Genomic DNA, 21806 nt, shown 5'->3' on the forward strand with positions numbered 1-21806 from the left:
CACCGTTGTGTCCCCCCCACTGCGTCATTTCGTAAGAAGTCACCATCTTATCGTTTAGACTTTCTATATAAAATCTTGCTGTTTTTATATATGGTGGATACTTGTAGCTCTATTCATATGAAAATTAATAATTAGTTATAACTATCAGATAGATGGAGAATGGGGACCCCGTGGAAAATGGGACCCTATGGGTAATGAAGATGGGGAGCAATATTCTCCCACAACGGGGAATGGGGATGGAGACGGGGAGCAAATCTAGAGGCGAGGATGGGGAGTAGGGAGGCATCCCCCGCCCTCGTCCTGCCACATTGACATTCCTACTCTCTCCCTACGTGATTCGCCTCCTCCATATCGCGTCATGCCGCTATTCTCAACTCTAGACTCATGACAGAGTTTATAGAGGTTTAGAAAGTTTGAAAAATGGTTGAGAACTTAAAAGTTCACTCTTCAGTAAAACAGGGGTGGTCATGTATGCATATGTATTTTCGCGTATGCATGAGTGTAAACTTGCAAATCTCGCGTATGCAGACCACTTTCGTGTGCGCGGAGATGTTGGGCAGAACGAATACTCGTGTACGCATGACATGTGCCGCGTATGCGAGAGCACTTAGTCGAGCCAAATGTTTGCGTACGCATGCATACCAGATTTTCAAAAAATTGATATGCTGCATAATTCATTTTTTCATCCCAATTTTTAAACTTTTATAACTTTTTGTACAACATTCATTTTCAATCATTATTGAACCATTGAAAAGATTGTCAGATAAATTTTCATAAAAGTCTACTTTCGTTAAATTCTCAACTTCGATGATCGAGTTACGATCTGTCGAAATTGTCAAAAATCAATTTTTGTCTAAAAACAGAATTTATCAATTTTTTCAAAGGTTCACAAGTCACCTCAATTTCTACTCAATCGAATGACCCCTGAACCATCTATTTCAATCATTTACAATCAACCAAGTTCAAACCTACTCAATTCACACATTACAAAACTCTACATCATCAACTTCACATCTCAATTTCAAGCCTAATATTCCAATAACTTACTGGACTTACCTTTTCCAGCCTCCGACCCAAAATTTACGGCCTTTGGCCTAACATTCATCAATTCAACTCATAATTCATAGATTCATAATCATCAACCAAATTTAATTTTTAACAATACATTAATTACACATATTCATTCCATCCAATACACAATTCAAACCTATTCCTAGAGGCATCTAGCCTATAATTTCATGTCACATTACAGATATTTAAATAAAACTTAAATCATACCTTTAGGAAGCCAAAATCGACCCTCAATTTTGGATTTTACCAAGGTTAGGCTCTAACTTTCACCTCCACCAAGCTCAAGCACCACCAATGATCAATTCAAAGCTTCTACTCAATCTACACTAATTTACATAATATTCACAATATTTAATAACTAGGACTTCGTAAAATTTCATAAACACAAGGAAAAAAGTGGTTCTTATCTTTACCTACTGAATTTGGTGATGAAATCCAGCTATAGCTTATATTAAAGCACCCCTAAACCATCAAAATCATAAGATTTTTTAATACCCAAAGCTCAAACTCGAATTTGTCACATACAGCAAAAATGGGATAAAAAATTCGAAATTTTTACCAATCTATTCATATAGAAATGTAGAGCACAAGATAGGTTTTGCGTGGCCATAAACAATGTGGCGATCGAAACTCCGGAGAGAAAGTTATGGTAGTTTGAAGAAGGAGGTGAATAGTAATAATGGTTTCACTTTTCTCCCTTTCCTCTTTTAGGGTATGGTTTATGTTTGAACGAATGAAAAGTGTATGTACTAAAGGTAGGTTGAGTAAGGGTGTAAGTGAGTGGGCTTTGGGTCCAATTCACTCGTTTTTGCCCGTTGACCTAATTTTGAACCAAAACCTTTAAGATTAATGTTTTAATTTATATTTGAATTATTTTTACTTTTTCAAATTATAAATTCTAATTTTTTTAACCCTCTCCACTCATGATAAATTTTCTCTGTTGTAGTACCGGATAGATTTAAGCTAATACTGCGAGTTATAACAACAATATGCATTTTTACGAAGAAAACTATGTTTTTCTATTCGAAAAAATCCTCCGAATCCAAATATCATTGTTAAATTTTTAAATTACGACCGCTAAATTTTTTAACCATTTTTACCCACATTTAATTAATTACTTATTTACTTATGGTTTAATCGAGTTTTGACACATTTTACACCTATATTTTCTGTTTTTCTCCAATTATTACCGGTAATGATTTGACTTGACGAATACGACACCTAAACCATCAATAAATTCGCCGGTAAAGTCGATGCTATTGTGCAACGCTAAATCTGACAGTATTCAGCATTTTTCTTGTAGTGGTCAGCTCCAAGACAACGAGTACAGGTACCTGCAAGAGAAAAAATATTTTATAAAAACTCTTGTATTTAAACAATATGTGAACAAATTGAATTAAAATTAATGCACTCAAAGATATTGAGAATTTTGAATTTATAAAAAAAGGAAAAAACTAGTGAAGAAACTAGTTTGGTGCACGACATTCAATTTTAGAGACTAAAATGAGTCACTTAATGCAAAATGAAGGACTAATTTGGTGCATCTACAATGACGTCATAGTGGATGATGTAACGACCCAACTTCTAGCATGTCATGGCCAATGCTAGTCGACAAGCAATACTATACAGCTTTTCCTAGAGGCTCTAGACCTTATATTAAATATATACATATGAACCTGTAGCGCTAGTCGAGATTGCGTGTCAGATATATAGATATAACGAAATAGGTAATAGATAAATAAATAATATATACATAAAACATAGAAAATACAGAAAGCATAGAAATATCATACATATATGCCCGAAAGCTCATTTAGTACATCATAATTCACACCGGGTTACGTCGTTGCTTATTCATGAAAATATTTACAAACTCCATATTTATACTAACAGGTCTCGACTCACAAGAGTCACTCTAGTTTGGAACCTGTTCTAACTTGTTTATATAGGTATTTACAAAAGCATCTAACCCTCTAAAAGTCTATGCAAAGCGAGGACAATGACTACTACTACTACTGCTACTGCTACTATTATAACTACGGCTGGTCATCGATTCCTGGTAGCTAAAGAAACACAGAAGTACTATGTGGAAGTAAAATAGTTTTTCTGATCTTCCGGTAATGCCATTGCTGCTCCTTAGTCCTAAGGCTGGAAACTCAAAGAGGATCTCGCCAATTTGCATCTACGAAATGGGTAAGTAAGTGGTGAGAACCTAAGATTTCTAGCAGGGTGCTACACAGAAATTCTAAGGAGTTCCGCATCCTAAATCTAAGACTTCGCACAATTATGTAGGTAACTCACGCAAATAGGTATAAGCATGAGTATATAGCATAATAGTAATCAAGCACGAAATACAAGTAGAGATAAAACACAATCACAGGTACAAGTAAGCAATCACAAACATAGAGAATGCAACAACCAAGTATGATTTATATCTGGTCCTATGCAGGCCATGCGCTCACGCGTCGGTTGACTACCCACAACCCAACGTTATCTGGGAACTAGTCCTAAATATGATTTCCTGATTGCTCCGTCCATGCATACATATCGATATGGTTAAGAATACTACCAGTCTATGACAACAGGTAATCGTCGCAAAAATTGATGCCATAATAATATGACACACAAAGGAGAAATAGATTTTTAGCAGTCAGTGAATAATACTCCCCTCCAAATAACCTCAAGCACCTTGGGGTTTACAGTTCTTTTTTCGCAGCATATCTCAATAAAATTTATCTCTAAGGGACTTTTTTGCCTTTCTTTTGAAAATTTGTACCCAGTCCTTCCTTCAAATATTTCAGCCTTGTCACATATTTTACCATTTTACCCTTTGTATTTTTGTACATTTTCAATTTTATCTCTTTTTGTATATAACTTTATTTTTTTAGTTTTCTTTAGGCTTTTAGTGATACTTTCACCATTAGTGTTATTACTTCACTATTTTATCCTCATATTTTTTTCTAAAAAACTTTTTTACCCTTTATTAAGTTAATTAATAAATTTTAATTTTGTCTTTATACCTAAAATTACTAATATACCCTTAAGTAATCTGGTTTTGCCATTTAACCTGATTTAGCGTCAAAATATTACTGGGTTAATTCTAACATTTTTCTATGACAAAATTATCCAAAATAATTTTAATTAATGTTAATTCTACTCTTAGGAACCTAAAATATCATTTTATCCTTTATTAATTTATTTACTTATTCTAATTACTGTTTTTTTATCATTTTATTTCTAATTTTTACTAAACCTTTTATTTAGACTCAAAATTTTATTATAATTATAATTTTGATCCAATTAATTTATATATTTACTAATTTATTCTTCATGACTCTGAGTTTAAAATTTTACTTATCTTTCAATTAAATTATATTTTTAACCCTCTTTTTACCTAAAAATAATTATAATACCCTTTTTAATTTTACACCTTTGTTCTATAGGATTAAAATCAGTTTTTAACATCTTTTAAACTTTTATACACATGACTTTCATGATCATTTAGTGGCTGGATTTTAAGAGGTGCAGTTTTTTATTTTATTTTACTTTTAGTGACTTATAAGGCTTGAAACTTAAACTCCAAATACTCCAAATAATTTTAGTGGTTTCGTACAATTTTTAGAGGCAAATAAAATTTATATATCACTCAAATAATAAGACAAAATAAAAAAGCACCGTTGAATTTACAAATTACAAAATTAGGTACAAAATCATCACAAAGTGATTTATATAAATACTAAATTAAGCATAAACATATTTTAACTAGTTTTGACCCTTACCTCTTATTTAATTTAATTCTTAAACCTTTCACACAGGTAAAAAATCTGCACACAAAGGAATAAGCATGTTGGTGGTGGTGCAGTTTTTTTTTGGTTGAAAAGCGTCATAAAAATGTCGAAATCCAATCACATTGAGCTCGAATTTTTTTAGCTTCTTAAGCATGTTACGTGGGTGATTCAAGATTAATTTTTTATACATGAAGAAGAGTAAGAACTCATTATGTTTACTGTTAAAAAAATAAAAAAAGGAGAAAGAACAATAGTTTATCTTATCAAAATTTTGATATAAACACAAGAATTATTGAAAATAGAAAAAAGTTTGTGTTTGTACGGATTAAACACTTGAAGAACACATGAAAAATAATGAAAAAAGAGTTGAAATAATATACAGAATAAGTATAAGAATTTTTTTTTCTTCTCTCTTAAAAATTTAATTAAAAAAATATAAAATGTGTAAAGTGTGTTTTGAATTTTGTGACTTTTTATTTTTTAACTTGCTGAGTTTATGACGAAGAAAGAGGTTGAAAACGATAAAGTATCCGAGGGAGAATAAAAAGTTAAAAAATAAAAACTAATCAAGTTGGGTTATGAATTATGTTTGGGCTCTAATGAAGCGTAATCCGAAACGGTTCTTCATTGATAAAAAAACGGTGTGTATAAATACGATACATTTTGAGGCTAACAAAGTCACAAAGATACGTCAAACCTCAACGACAACGTGTTCAAGGTTTTGGGTTTTTGTTTTTCATTGACACCGAGAGACTCACTCACCGTTCATTCATAAACCCCAGAAACCTCCTTAGCTTTCTCTCTCTCACTCACTCTCACTTTCAAGTCACTGTTCAGTCGACACCTATGGCTCCCGATGCTTCCGACGCTCTCGCAGGTTTCTCTCTCTTTCTCTTTCTCTCTCTCCATATCTTATGAGGTTGTATTGTTTGTTCTTCAAAATGTAACTTTTGATGCAGTGAGGCAGAAAGTTCAGCAATTTCTGAACGCTGCTCGCACCGGCAATCTTGATCTCCTCAAGAGTAAGAGCTCACTTCACTCCGATTCATTGTTCCTCATCGCCCTCCAAACTGCACTAATCTTTTCATGCTTTTTCTAGATTTAGCGACTCAGTTGGACGAGTCCAAGGATTTGGCCAAGACCGTGGACTCAATTAAGGACGCAAACAAGCGAGGAGCCCTGCACTTCGCCGCCCGCGAAGGCCAGACCGAGGTTTGCAAGTACTTGCTTGAGGAATTGAAGCTCCATGTCGATTCAAAAGATGATGATGGTGTGTGCTTCTCATTCTCATACACATGCTTTGCAATTGATGTATTTGAAGTTTGAACAAGCTTTTCCTGATTAGCAAGATTGTAACTTTTTTGGAATTGGGATTGCTTTTCAGGGGAAACTGCTCTCATTCATGCTGCTCGTCAGGGGCACACTGCCACTGCTAAATATCTCATTGACCGTGGTGCTAATCCCACCATAGCTAGCAATTTAGGGGCTACGGCCTTGCACCATTCTGCAGGGATAGGTTGGTTCTGACACTGTGATCTTGCAAAAGTATTATTAAATTTTGTTACTTGGATTCTTTTTTGTTCTGTGTTTTCTGACTTTGTTTTTGTAACTTCTTCTTTGTTGTAGGGGATACTGAGCTGCTCAAGCATTTGCTTTCTACAGGAATTAATCCTGATTTGGAAAGTGATGCCGGAACGCCTTTGGTTTGGGCTGCCGGTCATGGCCAACAAGCTGCCGTCAGTGTTCTACTAGAACATGGTGCAAATGTAAGTGTATCTGTATATTACCTTCTGTTTGTTTGGGATTTTTGTTAAAAGCAGGAAAGAAAATGAGATTTTTCACACATCCCCCATAGTCTTCAAATGCTTTCCTCTAGTTGATCTTTGGAGCTCCCCAATATTTGTAGAAGCTATGTAGTTTTTTTAACGTTTCATGTTGTTGGTATTATTTTGCAGCCTAATGCTGAAACCGATGATGGTATTACCCCACTCCTTTCATCTGTGGCAGCCAGCTCGCTGGCATGCTTAGAGGAGTTAATTCAGGTAACCAGACCATTCTTAAATTCTGAGTTTTAGGTTGATTGAATGTAAATGGTTAATCTAAACCGAAATACAAACTAGTTCAGCTCCTAAAAGGAAGTAGGTGAGAGATGGCAGGTGCAAACTGTTTTATTTATTTGTTATTGCAACTTAACTTTTATGTACTGTTTTCATGGGTGTATTAGATGTGGGTATATCTTTGTTGGTAGCATGTTACTTTCTTCCCTATGATTTTTATCTTGGGCTTCTTTTTGGATCCTAATATTTGAATTTTATTGTATGCAGGCAGGTGCGAAAGTAAATATTAGTGCCGGTGGAGCAACTCCTTTACACATTGCAGCTGATAATGGCAGTCTGGAAATTATAAATTGCTTATTGAAAGCTGGAGCTGATCCTAATGTGTCCGATGAGGTGAGAGACAGATATTGTGTTATCTTTTTCGCTCATCACCATCTTTTTTTAGGAGCTTAGCAATCATTTAGTTTGTGTCTCCATGATCTATCCAAACTTTCAGTATCATTCATTTTTTTTGTCATTGTCAAATGGAGTGCTTCTGGTTGTTGTAAACACACTGGTTTTGTTAATATTTGGAGTAAAACTTGAATCTGTTTGCATTTCAGGATGGTGTTAAGCCAATACAAGTTGCGGCTGCAAGGGGCAATCGTGGAGCTGTTGAGATATTGTTCCCCTTGACATCCAAGATTGATGCCGTTCCTAATTGGACTGTTGATGGGATAATCGAGTATATGCAGTCTGAAATTAAGAAGCAACAGGTACTGAAAGTCTTGAGTTCTCATTTTCCAATTGGTTTGAGCTACGCCATATCAGTGGTGCAGGAAAATCAAATAATTACGAAACTGCGACTGCAATAACTACATATTTCTTTACTGTGCCACTATTGCTTATAGCTTTTTCAGTTGTCCTGAAGTAAATATATTCCTATTATATTATTTTACAGAGAAGAAGGCCTTGAATTTTACCATCGTTTTACAATTTTGTGCCGACAAACAGATTTCACTACTAGCCCTCTTTGATGTTTGTTTGCATTTTTTTTCTGGCCTTTTTTTATAACTATTTAATAAAATAATAAGTACGATTTGCAGGATGAATCAACAACTAGCCGGCCGAAGGATACTACTGTGTCTCATCAGAAAAATGTCCCTGAGGTGTGCATTTCCTTTCTTAATTGCATATTAGTTTTACTATAATCTGTTTTATCTGTACTATTTAATGAATATAGCTGCCTAGTGTAAAAATTACAATAAAATAAAATAGACAAGTACAATTCAATTATGAAAGTAAGTACAATTCAATTATGTTTAGTCAATCGAAATCCCCCCTTCCCCCTATTTTACTCTCTTAGATAATCGGTAATGCAATATTGATTGTTATAATACATGGTCAACTATCTCTCTAGCTAAAGTTTTTAGGTCAGCACATGAATGACTTTTTATTTATCATTGCATCTTGCATAATCGGTTGTGAACTTATCAGGTGGCACCTGAAGCCAAAAAGAGAGCAGCAGAAGCAAAAGCAAGAGGGGATGAGGCCTTTAAGAGGCAAGACTACAACATGGCCATAGATTCTTATACCCAAGTAAAGTCTCTTGTTCTCTCATTTGACTCTTGAATTTCTTCCTCTTCTGTGCTTTCATAATGTTGTGTACTTACCTAGTGATGGGTTCCTTTGAATAACTTCTATTCTTTGCCATGGGTTCACAGGCAATTGATCTGGACCCTAGTGAGGGTACTTTGCTATCCAATAGAAGTCTCTGTTGGATTAAGTTGGGTCAAGCTGAGCATGCTTTAGCCGATGCAAAGGCGTGCAGAATATTAAGACCGGATTGGCCGAAAGCCTGTTATAGGGAAGGAGCAGCTTTGAGAATTTTACAGGCATGCTCTTCTATCAATCCTTTTTCCCTTTTACATTAGCATCAGGATGTGTCAACGTAGTTACTATGTATTTGTAGAAACTAAACTTGGCTATACTTGTTGCAGAAGTTTGATGAAGCTGCAAATGCTTTTTATGAGGGAGTAAAGCTTGATCCTGAGAATAAGGAGCTAGTAAATGCATTCAGGTCTTCATACTATTTCATAGAGTTATAGACAAATACTTCATACGTATCACTATTCACTCACTTTGATCTTGGATGATTGTATCTCGATGTGTCATTTTTTACAGGGAAGCTGTCGAAGCTGGGAGGAAGTTTCATGGTAAAACAGCTCAGAATAATTCATAATATGGTCTTTACCAATGTCCTTGTTGAGGGAAGAGAGACCAACATTGCATATAGAGCAGCATTATTCATGTAATACTATTTGCTATAAACAAATATTTAAGGGGAAAAAATAGAGGTGGTGTTTTCCACTTGTAATGAGTGTACTCTCGTACGGTTAGTTAGCCATTAATTTCACTTATTTCTTGAGATTGTTTGGTGCTCTGTTTGACATCATTTTTTTGTTTACTTAAATGAAATATTTTGAGTCATAAGACCAGAAGAATTGCAAAATTTCCCAAAGGGTTTATGGGTTTTAAGAAAACAAACAAACAAACTAACCCAACCAATCAGTTTTACCGTAATTTTAATTTTTGCGGTATCACTATAACACAATGTCATATGGAAAAAAGGAAAGAAATAAAAAAAAAGAAAAGAGGATAGGATAGAGTAAACTCTTCAAGTAACAGCATAATAGAGTATAAGGTGCAAAATTGTGAGGGAAACAAACTAAAGGGGTTAAGAGCTGAACAGAAATCAAAGAACATATTCCTTTGCTTGGATATATCAGATATTTTTATCAAGTAGTTGAATGTCTATGTAAAGAAGGAAGGCAACATTGTAGTAGGGCGGATGATAATCTCAATGAGGTACGACCTTTCGACAATATGATAAAACCATGACAAAGTCCTTAGCCGAGGAGCCAACAGATGCCGGCATCTTCTTTGTGGTTGACCCTGAGCAGAACCACAAGTCTACTAAGTTATGCAGCTGCAAATTTGGCAACACAGGCTGACCCCGGCACATTATTTCCACCTGCACAAGAAACATACCATGTTACTGATACTCATGTCATTATGTCGTTTCTCTCAGAAATTTAAGCTGATAGATGGAGACAATATAAATGTTTATATCTCTAACATGCTCCTTCAAACAAGAACCTCTTTTGGCTTTGCTTATTTTTTTGTATAGGACTTATTTTCTCTTTTTATTTGTTTTATGCTATTTTTTTCTTTGTTAGGATTCACCAAGAATCGAACTCTAGACTTTTCGAACATAGAGTTCTGATACCACATTATGGTACTACTTCTTCCAAAAGCTTAAACTAATACGAGAAGACAACGTGAACAGTTATATCTTTAACATCCAGCAAATTTTGGTAACATCCATGTAATTCGAGTTTATTATTTGGCCTCTCCTGTAGCAATTTTTCAGAGATAACCAAGTAGCAAAATTAGAAATCATAAGCTCACCTCTGCTTCATTTGTTAGATTAAGTTTCTTCACAAGATACTTTTGTATAAATGAGACAGGCACAGTACCATCCCTGCAATAATATTAAAAGGAATGAATCATATGCTTACGACCAATGTGAAGGGGAAAAAACCTGTTATGCTGTCCAAACATAGATATAGAAAAGACAGTTGCTTGCTACAACATAAATTGTGGGTGAACATACAAAATATGATCAATGAGGCAGGCTTTGTGTATAACTATCCAAGTTCTGTAAAAATATAAACATAATATGTCAACTTAGATGTACAAGTTGAATGCGCAAACTGTAATTCATGATGAATAGAGTTATGTATTAGAGACATACATATCTTTCATACAGTTGCAGTCTTTTTGTTTTCCTCTTAGGTTGCTTTTAATCTGCAAGTTTGAAATTTTTTTTTTTTTGGGCCTAGCAAAATTGAAGCGCAATTTCAACTACACCAACAGCTTTGAAAATCCGTTTACAAAATTAAGGATGAACAAACAAAACCACATATTTGTATATTTTTGTTGAAATATAGAGGAATTTTGGCACATAGAAAAAGGAAAAATATGTTAAGTCATGCTCCAAACTCCAAAGTAACAGTTTCTAAATTGCAAAGTCAAGCAAAAACTTTAAGGGTAGGGGAATTGGACAAGCAAAAAAAAAGTAATGAGTTGAGAATATTACTTTATTCTTAAATAACATGCTGAAATCTGTGGCAAAGGAACATCTCCCTTCCTGAATCATAACATCAATCCAACTCATTAGGATCCACAGAAAATAAAAACTTCATGGTTTATGCATATATCAAATTAACTTACTGGTCTTCCGAAGCAACTAAGGAAAACCAAATAGGACTGTTTTTCCCATCACACCTGCTCCCTGTTGTATCTGAGGCAGATGTCTCAGATGCTTCTGCTCTTTCCTGACCGGGACGCAGCGGCCTTTTTTGCTTTACTGCAGGTCCTGAATGCAGGGTATGTCCCTCCTTGTCAGCTCCAAACCTTTTATGTCTATTATCCTTGATTTTAGTTTTAGCCATGTGAACTGCACTCTTCAATGAAGTAGGTAGGTCTGATTTGGTTGTGGTTGCAGCCATGTCTAGTCCACCATAAGCAGTTGATGGAGACTCTAACTTGGCATGAGGAGTCCCTTGTGAGTTTGATTTGGAGGACTTTGTTCGATTGGCAGCTTCAACGAGACAGTTCAAGGGAGTCCAGAGATCACCCTTCCCTTCTGCAAGTTCCATACTGTTTTCTGTATCTTCATTGGGCCTCTTCTCAGCTACAAAAGAACCCTACAACAATGTACTGATCATGCATTGCCAGTATCACAGGAAAACAGTAACAACTATCAAGAATTGAATTCCATGAAGTTACAAGTATGACTTTCATTTTCAACAATCAATTACCAGATTATCTTCACCATATGTTTCTTCAGCTGCCTTTCTTATGCCAGATTTTGTTCTCTTGGCTGTGAAGCCAGTCTGATTTGAAACCTTGGGAGCATTAACCACCAATGATGAAAGTGATCTTTCCTTCCTCTTTGCAGGCAAAACAACTTGAAGAGCATCGATTTTTCTTCGCCTAAAAGGGAATATTTTGGCCCTAATATCTTGCAAATTGTGGTCTGGCCTGCATGATTACTTATGAACAGAAGGAATTTAACTAGAAATTGCAGATAAACACGAATTTAAATGAACCTGAGTTTTTGGAGTGGAAGGCATCCGAGATCAACATAACATACTGGACAACAATCCATCTCATCATCTGAAAGCTTCTTATATATGCACTTCCTGCAAACTGGTTCAGAACTGATTTCAGTTCTCAGAATATATGAACAAGTAAATGGTGGTGTCATAGAAGGAAAGAAGAAAGACCGACAAGTGTGAAGGCAGAGGGAGATGGTGGTGGCGTCTCGGAGGAGTTTGTGGCAGAGCGGGCACGTGATGCATGCTTGCAGCTTCTGCCTCTTCACCTTCGCCATAACCATCTCAATGCGGATCTGCTTTCTAACACCACTTCGTTTCTGGATCGCTTTCTTTTACTGTTTTACCGTTTGACTTCACTTTGCACCAACTCAACTCAAATGCGCCTATTGTTAACTTAAATCTAAATCCAACTTATCAATCTCAATTTACAAGATATTCTTTTTTAGTCGGCGGCGGAGAGGTTAAGAGTTAATTTATTACAAATCTAAAACTTGTTTAAGGGGACAAATGAGTCGAAGGATTCTGTTTATAAGATACTTATTACGGTGGCACACAAAGCTGAGCTAGCCGCAAACCACATCCTTGAAATGTAGAGTTTTTTTTTGTTTTTGGACTGGTCGAGCATGTGTTATGAGTTTAAGCATTTGTTGCACTAAATTAAATATTCTTGAGGACCAACAGGCCCACAGTCAGTGCCTTTGGGAGCACGTCAGCATGGGCTAAACCCACAACACAAGCCTTTGTTTAATTTCAAGATATCAAGAAAGTGATAGGGTCACTTGGCAGACAGGATTTGATTGAATCCTTCCCCGACTTCAATGTATTTGTATTTGAGCGAGATAGAAATCTTGCGTCCTGCTTGCATGAACATAATCATCACGGAGTAATGCGCTTACTAACGCCATAACAAGTTGATATAGATTTGAGTCACCATAAGTTGATTATTACCATAGTGTTGTTCCTTTTAAAAAGAAAAAAAAATCCTACATGACGAGTTACGTGAATCAACTAACATTTGGATATTTTAATAGAATTTTTTAATCATAAATATAAAATTGTAAGTTAATTTTTTAAAATTATTATTTAAAATACATAAATTTAAAATTTGTAAACCGTATAATTAAAAAGTTGCATTAATAATTCTACCATTGTGTTTAATGTTTATGGCTAATTATAGACAAGTCTACAAATCATATGGTGATGAATATACCACATTGTTATTTTATTTAGTCATAATTCGTAAACGAAACACCATACCAGCACAATGGCAAAGGGTATAATGAAGATGAGTACATTTATTTAGTTACTAATAAGAAGGGCATATAAAAGATAAAAAGAAGCAAGCTTAGTCACCACAGTCAACAAAGTTATAGTTGACCGTGAGATGGCCCTGAGCATTCCCATTACCATCCGTATCCAGCTTCTGGAAAACACCGATATCCAAATCCAGCCCTCCATTGCTGCACTGATCAACGATCCTAACCGTTTGTTGAGCATTCGTTCTTGTGTTAGTGACCTTCAAGCACTTGCCACAGGCTGCTTGGCCCGTAGGCCCAACAGGCCCACAGAAAGCAGTCCAGCCATATTTCTGGCGCCATGCGAGGGGCTTACCGGCGTCCCAGGTGGCGCAGTACGCACTAACCGCATTCAAGTCCCAGTTATGCTGCTCCGGGTAGTATAGGTTATAAGTCGCTCTCACATTCGTAGCACTCTGCCCTGAAACTACTCCCACTAAAGCACAAATTGCACACACTACCAACACAATAAGCTTCGCCATTTTCATTTCAATCTCTCTTCACGACTTCTAACACACACTTGCCTGCTTCTATTTATACTGCTTATTGCTTAATTAGTCTTCAATTAACCGTGAAATTATGGAAATGCCTACCCTTGTTGAAAAGTATATGATGCGTGAATGTCATGACTTTTACTAGCTTCACATCTTATCATTACAAGGAAAAAAATTTCAAAGTCGTCAGTCGTACCTGCAGTCATTCTTGAAAATGTCTTCATGATAATTTAGATCTGGATGTATCATATATTAAATAGTTCAATCAAATATGTTAAAATGATTCTCAACTATTATTTTTATACGACGAATATTAAGAGTATTTTTCCTTAGTTACGTGAAGCTAAGGGTTTAAGGATGTTGTCTACTAGCTTCGTAGACAGCACGCTGCACACGTGGCTTCTGCTGATTCCATATCTTATCAAAGAAAAAATTCCAGAGTACGTCTTTGAGAATGAAACAAGTAAAAATTCAATGAGGTTAATCTAGAAAAGCAATAATGCATGGCGGTTTTCATTATAATGAGTGTTGTGATGGCTGATGGGTGTGAAGTAGTCAAAATTCAGAGAACTACTTGTACATTTTGGAAAGCATGATGGTAACTATCGTTTTTGTTTGTTCTATTATTTATGTTAACATGTTTTGAATAGGAGAAAATAATGTTCAAGAATGTTGCCTTTTGCCGCTTACGTATTTACGTGGCATTGCAATAACCATTAATTTCTGTGCTATTATGATGTATAATAAAAACGAGTTTTACTAAGTAAGTTGATGGATATAATTATGAAAAAAAGAGTAAAATTTATTATAATTAGAAGAATGCTAGAAGTTGTTATAAAATAATTAAATAAATAAGAAAGAAGTATAAAATATGAAAATATAATTAGATAATTCAAGTAGTAGAGAGAGAATAGTATGAAAGAGATAGAAGAGTATAAGAGAAAGAATATTGTTTTATTGTTTGTACGAAGGTGAAACTACATTTCACTATTTATAGAGGTTACATGCTTATTTTTTCAAAACCTCTTTAATGTCGTTCACTTTAAAGAATGTGAACCGCCCATAATAAATGGGCATCCACGTTATAACCTTATCACAACACTCTCCCTTGGATGACCATTCAAGATTATTGTCTCGTTAAAACATTACTAAAGAAAAATTCAATGGAAAAAAATCTCAGTGAAGAAAAAAGAGTATAATATCATTTACTGATGGGGACTGCCTCATTAAAAATCTTGTCAAGAAAAACCCAATGGAAAAAAACCTAACCAAGGAAAAAAGAGTACAGTCTCCCCCTCTTGCCGACATCATTTAATGTCTCGAAATCGGCGCATTCCAATCTCATGTACCAATCTTTCAAAGGAGGATTTTTGGAGTGAATTTGTGAACAAATCTGCCAGATTGTCACTTGAGCGGATCTGTTGGACATTAATTATCCATTGATTTTGAAGATCATGAGTGAAGAAGAATTTGGGAGAAATATGCTTTGTTCCATCACCTTTGATGGAGGTTGTTGCTATCATCTGTTTTGTAGACCTCCATGATATAGCTGTACCACCATATGTAAACAGGTATCCTGTTTGAGATCTCCCTTTATGTGGATCAGACAAGTATCCGACATCTACATAGCCAACTAGTTGTGACTTGGATCCATAGGGATAAAACAACCCCATATCAACCGTTCCATAAAGATATCGAAAGATCTGTTTGATTCAACTCCAATGTCTTCTGGTTGGAGAGGAACTATATCTTGCTAGTAAATTCACCGCGAATGATATGTCAGGTCGCGTATTATTGGCAAGATACATTAGCGCTCTAATGGCACTGAGATATGGTACTTCAGGACCAAGGATATCTTCATTCTCTTCTTTAGGATGAAATTGATCATTTTCCATATGCAAAGATCTTACGATCATTGGAGTACTCAAAGGATGTGACTTATCCATATAAAATCTTTTCAAGATCTTTTTTGTGTATGTCGCTTGATGAATAAAGATCACATTTGTTGTCTGCTCGATCTGCAGGTCGAGACAAAATTTAGTCCTTCAAAGATCTTTCATCTCAAACTCTTCTTTTAGAGTTTTTATAATAGTTGGAATCTCTTCAAAAGTCCCAATGATATTTAAATTATCAACGTACACAGCAAGATACCTCACTATAGAGGGAGAATCATATCCAACATATATTCTCAATTTTCTTTGGGGTCCCATTTTGGTGCGATTAGGTGGTGCAATGGGAACATATATTGCACACCCAAATATTCTTAAATGAGAGACATTTGGCTGCTGGCCAAAAGCTAATTGCATAGGAGAGAACTGATGGTAACTCGTTGGCCTCAAACGAATAAGTGCTACGGCATGTAAAATAGCATGTCCCAAACCGAGGTTGGGAGATTTGTTCTCATAAGTAAGAGTCTAGCAATCAATTGGAGGTGTTTAATAAGTGATTTTTGCTAATCCATTTTGTGTGTGAACATAAGCTACTGGATGTTCAACACTTATTCCATTAGCCATATAATAAGCATCAAAAGTTTGGGAAGTAAATTCACCAGCATTATCAAAACGAATTGCTTTGATTGGATTTTCTGAAAATTGTGCTTTTAATCGAATAATTTGAGCCAGTAATATCGCAAATGCCAGGTTGCGAGAAGATAATAAGCACATATGTGACTATCTCGAAGATGCGTCTATCAGGACCATAAAATATCTAAAAGATTCACATGGTGGATGAATAGGTTCACATATATCACCTTGAATCCTTTCTAGGAATTCAGGAGACTCAAATTCAATCTTTACTGGTGATGGCCTTAAAATTAACTTTCCCTGACAACATGCAGCACAACAAAATTCACTAGTATTAAGAATCTTCTGGTTCTTTAGTGAATGTCCATGAGAATTTTCAATAATTCTCCTCATCATGGTTGTTTCCGAATGACCCAATCTATCATGCTAAGTTATGAATTCATTTGGGCTAGTAAACTTCTGGTTTACAATGGCATGTGATTCAATTGCACTAATCTTGGTATAATATAACCCGGATGAAAGTGAGGGCAACTTTTCTAATATAACTTTCTTATTTGAATCATGAGTTGTGATACATAAGTACTCATGATTTCCCTCATTCATAGTCTCAATATGATATCCATTTCGGCGAATATCTTTAAAGCTCAACAAGTTTCTTCGAGACTTGGTAGACAATAGTGTATTATTTATTATGAATTTTGTTCCTCCAGGAAACAAAATTATAACTCTTCTGGAGCCTTCTATCACATTGCCCAAGCCAATAATAGTATTAACATATTCTTCTTTTAGCACAAGATGGGTAAAATATATATTACTTTTAAGAATAGTATGCGAACTTGCACTATCCGCAAGGCAAATATCTTCAGAATATGTCCTTGCCATTTTTCTTCAAAAACAAATAATAATAATAAAATAAGTAAAAGTACATGCACAGTAAAATTATTCATATGAATACTTAGCAAACACACATATTAAACTATTCCATCATTGATCAAATAGCCAATATTACCTTCAGAATCCTTAAAGAAATTAGATACATCATAATGAGTGGTGAAATTTTTATCATTTGAAACAAAATTTATTTTCTTTCCTTTGTCATCCTTTTTCAAGAATACTTGATAAATGGCCCTTTCCACCACAACGGAAGCATTTATCCTCAATTGATTTACTTTACCCATTGTTTCTTTCTTTATCCCACATCTGGTGAGATCCTTTCTTGTGAACATCATTCATTTTCCTTCCATAATTTTTCTTGCTACTAAAACTTTGTCATTTACCTCTTCTGGGGTTATAATTTGTCGCATTTGCTTCAGGAAATGGGGCGCTGCCAGCTGGACGCGCTTCATGATTTCTCAAAAGTAACTTATTATTGCGTTCAGCAACAAGAAAGTAAGAAATTAACTCAGAATATTTTTAAATTCTTTTTCTCAATACTGCTGCTGCAGGAGCACATTCGAGACATAGAAGGTCGAGAAAATTTTCTCTAACATATCGGGCTTGAGGAAGTATCACCGTCTTTTGATGATTGTACATTTTTTCAAGACCTTTCCACAGATCTGCAAGATCTTTTAATATGGGATATTTCTTTTTCAATCATACGTCAAGATGACGACGAAGGAAAATTATGGCTTTGGCTATATCCTTCTGGGATGTATTATTTTCAGCCTTAATGGTATCTCCAAGATCTATTGAATCAAAATGAATTTTAACATCTAGTATCCATGATAAGTAATTATTTTCAGATATATCAAAAGTATTATATTCAAGATGAAAGAGATTCGACATAATAAAAATTTGTTACCTAAAAAGTCTTCCTAAAATTTCGTTAGAGCTTCGTGCTGATAATGTATTATAAAATAACTAAATAAATAAGGAAGAAGTATAAAATATGAAAATATAATTAGATAACTCAAGTAGTAATATTTACTAGAATTATTATATCAATATAGTAGATATAATTAATATATAATAATATAATAAAATATATAAGAGAGAGAATAGTATGAAAGAGAGAGAAAAATATAAGAGAGAATATTATTTTATTGTTTGTACAAAGTGAAACTACATTTCACTATTTATAGAAGTTACATGCTTACTTTTTCAAAATCTCTTTAATACCTTTAATGCCATTCGCTTTAAAAAATGTAAACCACCCACAATAAATAAACATCCACACAATAAATGAACATCCACGTTATAACCTTATCACAACAGAAATAACAATCTATTATTAACGGGTATATATATATCATTTGCCGTGATAGATTATTTGTACATGATATAAGCTAAGGTAGATGTTATAACAAAATGGAGTAAAAATATTTTTTGGACAAGATATTATATATGAGTAAATGATAAAAATATGACATGCGATATATATTATTTATTCAAACAATATTTTTTAATCGAAAATGACTAAACTAATTGAATTGATCGATTTTTAAAAAACAAAATAAAATAGTTAATATTAAATAAGGATATTTTTAATCTTTTATATATATTACCTTTTTAAGAAAATTGGTTAGTTCAGTTGGTCTCATAATTTTCAATTCAATAAAAAAATAAAGTTGACAAACAATAAAATTATACCACATGTCATATTTTCGTTGCTTGATCGTAATATAATTTCCTTAAAAGCATTTTGCCTTCATTTCATTTGAGAATTCTATGGTTTTATTGTATAACTTAATGAAAAGAAGGGTAAAAGAAATATTATAGGTAGCTGATGAAGGCTACCGTAAGAAGTTTAACTTCTTTGAAATTTATCATCTCATCGCAAAGAATTGGATTATAAGACCATTTATTTTTCTAATTTTTTAGATTTAAAGCACGATTTAGTTTTTATGATTTTTTTTAAATCAAATTTATTCTTAATTTTTTTCATTTAAAATTGTTCTTAATATTAAATTTTATTTTAAATTTTTTTAATTTTCGAACAATTTTTTTTAATTTATCACATACACTCTTATTTTTAGAGTCATCATCATTCGAAACAACACTAATTTTTTTAATTTTTCTTTTACATACACTTATTACATACATATATATTTTCTCATCATTTTTATTTATTATACTAATCCACACATCACTCACACCCACACTTACAAAGACGCAAAAGAAAAAAAAAACAGAAGATGAGAGAGAAAAAAAAAAGAAGAAAAAGAAAGAGAAAAAAAAAGAAAAAAAGAGGATGAAGGGCAAAAAGAAAGAGAGAAAGAGAAATAATCTGTGAAATAAAAGAGTGAGAGGAAGATCGAATTAGAAAAAGAGAGAGATAAACGAGAAAATGAAAAAATAATGAAAAATACGACGATGGTGCAGCGGAAAATGCCATTGTCACTTCTACCAAATGTGAACCAAAGAGAGACGACACAGAAGAGAGAGGAGTTAGAGATTGAGTGGGGAGAAAGTGAACCCGGCAGTGAGGAGGAAGTAATGGTAGTGATGATGTCGCTGTTATTTATTTTTCACGTCGTCATCGTTGTTGTTTCTACCGCTATTATTTTGTTGTTGTCGCTGCTATTACCAGGCTCTCGCTAAATGTTGCCTCTCTCTAATTGGGCTCTTCTTTCTTTGATTTTGGCAGTGAAGCATTATGTAGATAAACTTTGGGTCAAAATCGCAGGTTTTGGTTTAGCTAGATAAGATTCATCTTTTTTTTTTTGTTTTCTGTGCCTAATTTAGGGATATATCTTTCTCAATCGGGTTATATTAGTAATGTGAAGAAAAAGAGAGGAAGAAAGGGAGGAATGTATATATATAACAACAACTAATGATAATGATAAATAAGAATATAAGAATTAAAATAGAAAAAATGAGTTAAAATTGAAAATAGAAAATAAAATAATAGGTTAAAATTTAATATAAAAAGAAGTACTTTACTTTATATTCAATTTCTTAATACAATATGAAAGGGATTTTTCAACTTAATTTATCCACACCATAATTTGAGAATTGAATCAAGAGAATTCACTCAATCTTCTATACAATTTTTCAATGTAACAAGAGAGACTCACACAATTTCATTTGTCCACACTATGGTTTTATCACGAAATCAAAAAATATTTTGGCACTCCTCTAATTGCTCTATATGACGACTATAATAGTTTTAGATATTTATAACCTCTTATTTGGTTAAAATAAAGAAAATCCTAAACCCATAAACATAAAGCTCAATTTAGTAACTAAATAAATAAGATCAAAATATATCAAAATAAATTGAGCATTATAAAAATATAAACTAATATATTCTAAATAATACTTAAACTATTTATATTACGAACATTTGAAGAATGTATCACTATTCTCTTCCTCTTTAAAAAATATATTTATCCTCGAATCTTGTAGTTAAAAAAATAGTGTATGAAAAGATAAAATATAAGAAAGATAATTTCTTTTTTATTTTTTTTTGTATTGTATATTTGATATTTTTTAAATAATAAAATCAACAAGAATGATAAAATAATAATGAAACACAAACAAAAAAGACAAAGATAAAAAGAACATAAAGAAGGAAGCGAGAGACACTCAAACCCTTTTCTTTTGGACAAAAAGAACAAATATAAATTAATAAAGATTAATCTAATACGTGAAATCTAATATCAAATGATACAAAATGATACCTAATGATAAACAAGAAGATAAGAATTGAAATAGAAAAAGATGAATTGAAATTGAAAATAGAAAATAGAAAATAAAATGATAGGTTGAAATTGAACATAAAGAGAATCACTCTACTTTTTACCTAATTTCTTAATGCAATAAGAAAGAGACTTTAAACCTAATTTGTCCACATTATAGTTTGAAAATTGAATTGAAAGGACTCACTCGGTCTTCTACTAAATTTTCTGATGTAACAAGAGAATGACTCACTCAACTTTACTTGTTCATACCATGATTTCATCACGAAACCAAAAAATACTTTGACACTCTTCTAATCATTCTATATGACGACTACAATAGTTTAGAAGGTGTTTATAACCTCTTATTAGGTTAAAACAAAAAAAAATTCTAAGCCGGCAAACATAAAGCTCAATTTAGTGACTAAATAAACAAAATCAAAATACGTCAAATTAAATTGAACATTCTAAAAATATAAATTAATATAATAACTTCTAAATAATATTTGAACTATTCATATCACGAACATTTGAAACATGAATCATTCTCCCCTCTTCAAAAAAGATTCGTTCTCAAAATTTGTAGTCGAAAAAATAGTGTATGAAAAGATAAAATACAAGAAAGATGTTTCTTTTCTTTTATTTTCAGATATTAGATTAATCCTTATTAATTTATATTTATTCTTCTTGTGTAAAAAAAGGGTTCTAGTGTCTCTCACGTCATTCTTTATATTCTTGTTATCTTTGTCTTTTTTGTTTGTGTTTCATTATTGTTTTGTCATTCTTATTGATTTT

General features: G+C 33.4%; 3 protein-coding genes across 4 annotated transcripts; 1 reads left to right on the plus strand and 2 right to left on the minus strand.

Moving 5' to 3' along the window:
• Nucleotides 1-5545: 5545 nt before the first annotated feature.
• Nucleotides 5546-9323, plus strand: LOC107492030 (uncharacterized). The gene is made up of 13 exons (XM_016112995.3): nt 5546-5736; nt 5819-5881; nt 5959-6129; nt 6244-6375; nt 6486-6625; nt 6815-6901; nt 7184-7309; nt 7519-7671; nt 8002-8064; nt 8393-8494; nt 8620-8790; nt 8896-8975; nt 9080-9323. Exons 1-13 carry the CDS (start codon nt 5706-5708, stop codon nt 9135-9137), a joined length of 1377 nt encoding a protein of 458 aa, XP_015968481.1. The 5' UTR covers nt 5546-5705; the 3' UTR covers nt 9138-9323.
• Nucleotides 9324-9536: 213 nt separating this feature from the next.
• Nucleotides 9537-12574, minus strand: LOC107492031 (E3 ubiquitin protein ligase DRIP2). Of its 2 annotated transcripts, none has more exons than XM_016112996.3 (7): nt 12254-12574; nt 12073-12172; nt 11782-12004; nt 11192-11667; nt 11058-11108; nt 10367-10439; nt 9537-9929 (listed from the first exon to the last, which is right to left on the minus strand). In XM_016112996.3, the coding sequence occupies exons 1-7, from the start codon at nt 12360-12362 to the stop codon at nt 9756-9758; spliced, it is 1206 nt and encodes a 401-aa protein (XP_015968482.1). In that variant the 5' UTR covers nt 12363-12574; the 3' UTR covers nt 9537-9755. The 2 variants fall into 2 exon arrangements, with proteins under 2 accessions (XP_015968482.1, XP_052118574.1); XM_052262614.1 differs by having other exon boundaries at nt 11782-11999; nt 12254-12573.
• A 702-nt stretch (nt 12575-13276) lies between these two features.
• On the minus strand, nt 13277-13887 carry LOC107492034 (pathogenesis-related protein PR-4). Its single transcript, XM_016113000.3, has one exon. The coding sequence runs from the start codon at nt 13862-13864 to the stop codon at nt 13427-13429; it is 438 nt and encodes a 145-aa protein (XP_015968486.1). The 5' UTR covers nt 13865-13887; the 3' UTR covers nt 13277-13426.
• Between the last annotated feature and the right edge of the window lie 7919 nt (nt 13888-21806).

Source organism: Arachis duranensis, chromosome 6 (genome assembly GCF_000817695.3).
Source record: "Arachis duranensis cultivar V14167 chromosome 6, aradu.V14167.gnm2.J7QH, whole genome shotgun sequence".
NCBI classification, from domain to species: domain Eukaryota; kingdom Viridiplantae; phylum Streptophyta; class Magnoliopsida; order Fabales; family Fabaceae; genus Arachis; species Arachis duranensis.

Excerpts from the sequence above, each read along its gene's own strand:
- LOC107492030 (XM_016112995.3), top strand. The coding sequence starts at position 5,706 with ATGGCTCCCGATGCTTCCGACGCTCTCGCAG. Across the intron at positions 6,130-6,243 it reads CGATTCAAAAGATGATGATG|GGGAAACTGCTCTCATTCAT; the intron begins GTGTGTGCTTCT and ends ATTGCTTTTCAG. Across the intron at positions 6,376-6,485 it reads GCACCATTCTGCAGGGATAG|GGGATACTGAGCTGCTCAAG; the intron begins GTTGGTTCTGAC and ends TCTTTGTTGTAG.
- LOC107492034 (XM_016113000.3), bottom strand. The coding sequence starts at position 13,864 with ATGAAAATGGCGAAGCTTATTGTGTTGGTAGTGTGTGCAATTTGTGCT.
- LOC107492031 (XM_016112996.3), bottom strand. The coding sequence starts at position 12,362 with ATGGTTATGGCGAAGGTGAAGAGGCAGAAGCTGCAAGCATGCATCACG. Across the intron at positions 11,668-11,781 it reads CATATGGTGAAGATAATCTG|GGTTCTTTTGTAGCTGAGAA; the intron begins GTAATTGATTGT and ends ACATTGTTGTAG. Across the intron at positions 9,930-10,366 it reads ATCTAACAAATGAAGCAGAG|GTGGAAATAATGTGCCGGGG; the intron begins GTGAGCTTATGA and ends TTTCTTGTGCAG.